The sequence below is a fragment of the Capsicum annuum genome, unplaced genomic scaffold (assembly GCF_002878395.1).
Source record: "Capsicum annuum cultivar UCD-10X-F1 unplaced genomic scaffold, UCD10Xv1.1 ctg7610, whole genome shotgun sequence".
Classification (NCBI taxonomy): Eukaryota; Viridiplantae; Streptophyta; class Magnoliopsida; order Solanales; family Solanaceae; genus Capsicum; species Capsicum annuum.
Window position 1 is genome coordinate 1 of NW_025886366.1, and position 2,853 is coordinate 2,853.

The 2,853-nt window shown below is 30.6% G+C and overlaps 1 protein-coding gene across 1 annotated transcript; it reads left to right on the forward strand.

Annotated features, from left to right (window-relative positions):
- The first annotated feature begins 235 nt into the window (after positions 1-235).
- On the forward strand, positions 236-2,222 carry LOC124894619 (protein LURP-one-related 10-like). Its single transcript, XM_047405217.1, has 3 exons — positions 236-493; positions 1,738-1,965; positions 2,091-2,222. The coding sequence occupies exons 1-3, from the start codon at positions 236-238 to the stop codon at positions 2,220-2,222; spliced, it is 618 nt and encodes a 205-aa protein (XP_047261173.1).
- Positions 2,223-2,853: the final 631 nt, after the last annotated feature.

Below are 2,853 nucleotides of genomic sequence, written 5' to 3' on the forward strand. Positions count from 1 at the left end.
TAAAAAATAATATGCTGTACACAACAACACACGGTTCACTAAGAAAACATATAATTGGTTAAAATGAGCATCCGAATATTTTGCAAAATTCTACACGAACTTGACACTTGCTTTTATTTCATTGCAATAAACATTTAGTTAGCCACAAAACAAAGTACACAAATCTGAGCTTCTTCTACTCATCTAATTTCTCCAATCTACAAGAGTTGTTTTTCAAAAAAGAATTGTGACATTCATGGCAGAAACAAGCGATCCACCAATGGCTAATACGGATGCAAACCGTGTGGAAGTGATAGGTCCACAGTTCTGTGCTCCATACGCTATTGATCTGAGCATCATTAAGAAAGTTATGACCTTAAAAGATGGTGCTTTTCAAGTCCTTGATGTCAATGAAAACGTCGTATTCTCTGTCAAAGGCATGGTCTTTAGTCTACGTGAACGTCGAGTTTTGGTAGATGGTGATGGCACTCCTTTAGTCACTTTCCAACAAAAGGTCATTTTTAAACCTTTGTTTACTTAAAAGGATTTGGATTGCACTCACTAATAGAATAGAATTATGAATTTAGAATAAAAAAAAATATAAGTAGGAAAAGAAAATGAAAATAATTCGATAAAAGTCAAATCATAAGATGCCAAGGTATAACGTACACTCAATTCTCAAATAATAATTATTACATTTCTTTTTTATACATGTGTTCGTGCGTGTAATGTTTGACTGAGATTTTAAATGTTCTTTTATGTTGGATTGTTCATTTGTTTTAAATTTTTATAACATATTCTTAATTGCCATCAACATGTTTCCTCTAGTTGCTCCAGTGCCGCTCTTGATTTTTGGCACGTGTCACTTTATTAAATCCCACGGACCAAATCTACTTCCCTACTTCCCTTGTTTAATCCCTTTACCCACTCTAATGCTCTCTTCTTCTCCTCTGCAAACTCAATTAATCGACTCATTCTAATACTCGAACTGAAAATTATTTTTCAATTCTAGCTAAAATGTTGAATATCTTTTCCTTCATAATTTTTTTTTCTATTTTTACTATAGCATAATTTTATTAGTTTTAAAGATGATCCAACACTAGTAGATGAAATCAGCTTAAAAGATGTCTATAATGATTTTTCGACGAGCTCAGCAATTGTTCAATCCAAATTGAGCGGATTTAGTCATAAGAACGTGTGATATTAGAAAAATATAGAGGATTTGTGCTCATTCTCGGATGGAACCATTTTTTTCTGGAAAGCATTTTTTTCTCCTTTTCTTTCTTTTTGAAAAAAACAAATACATTACTGTGTTTAACTTGATCTTTATTTATACGATCTTATTAAATGATTTATTTATGTGCTTATTTTTTAAAAAAGTGATATCGCTTTCAAAATATTTTGGGTATATCACACTGTTTAAATGAGTATATGATTTTTAAAACCTACACCCCATTTGTTTATGATTGAGTATATACACATAGTCGATTTAACTTATTTGGCATCATATTTACCCATATCTTCGGCGAGTTTTGGAGTTGATTTTGGAAATTGTTACTCAATTTACAATTATTATCTCATAAATTCAACTTTTGTCGAAAAAAAATGAATTTTTTAAAATAATAACTATTGATTTAGTGATCATTTGAGAACGTAACCCACAAACTTTGGAAACTGTAGTTCTGTGATGGTTTTGTCCATTAATATATATATATATATATATGCTCACGTGTTACCTCGTTTGATTTGAAAGCACAGCTATTGAGTGCTCATAATAGATGGCAAGCGTTTAGAGGCGAGGGCACAGACCCTAAACAATTGCTTTTTAGCGTTAAGAAGTCTGCACTCCTACAATTCATGAAGACCAAGTTATATGTATATTTGGCTACTAACACTAAAGAAAAAGTTTGTGACTTCAAAATTGAAGGCAGCTGGATGGAAAAATCTTGTGTTATTTATGCTTCTAATTCTACTGAAATTGCCAAGGTAAATAAAAGCTCCTTCTTTTTTGCTTTCTTTCTTGAATCAATTAATATGTAATAGCAAATTTTTATTACGAGATCAAATTAGAAGTTCTTGTGTTAATCATATATAAATACTTGTAATTGCAGATGCACAAGAAACGCACCGCTTCAAGCATGTTAGTTGGCAAAGATAATTTCGGTGTAACTGTGAGTACGAACGTTGATTTTGCTTTTATAGTTGCTTTTATTGTGATTCTTGATGAGATCAACGAAGAATGAGATTGTGATTATGGAAGTATGAGTGATATACTCAGCTACATTTTAAATTTACACTGTCGATTGATTGATCATTAGTGTTACTTCATCCAAAATTTGAACTAACCTTGGAATTTTGAGTCAAGATCGCGATGTAAATGATTTTCATTTTAGAGGGAATATATAAGTTTCTAAAAAAAGTAATCTTATTTCCAGGTCTTTAGATTTATAATTGCTTGTTGTTCAACTGAATAAGAGTTAATTCATTTGTTAATTACTGCATAAACGTGTTGATTCTTTCTCCATTAAGATGTTAAATTTTCTAGCACCAAGATCTTTATAAAACTAGATGGGATTGTTCGTAAAAGCATGAGCTCAACATTTTGAACAAAATGTTTGCCATCACACATAGTACAAATTATGAACAAAGAAAATCTCTTTTTAGTAATATTATCAGTTAGTCTGACTTTGTTTTCTTCACTGAAAAACAAAGATTAAGGAAATAACTTCATGTGCTCTGATTTATTATTGGAGCATTATCTAAGCGCTTCAAAGGTGGAATTTTCTTGACGTATGCCTTTTGATAATCTAGATCAACCTAAATTAAATGAATGTTATATCTTTTTTTACTTCAAAAATTAAATATGAAATATAT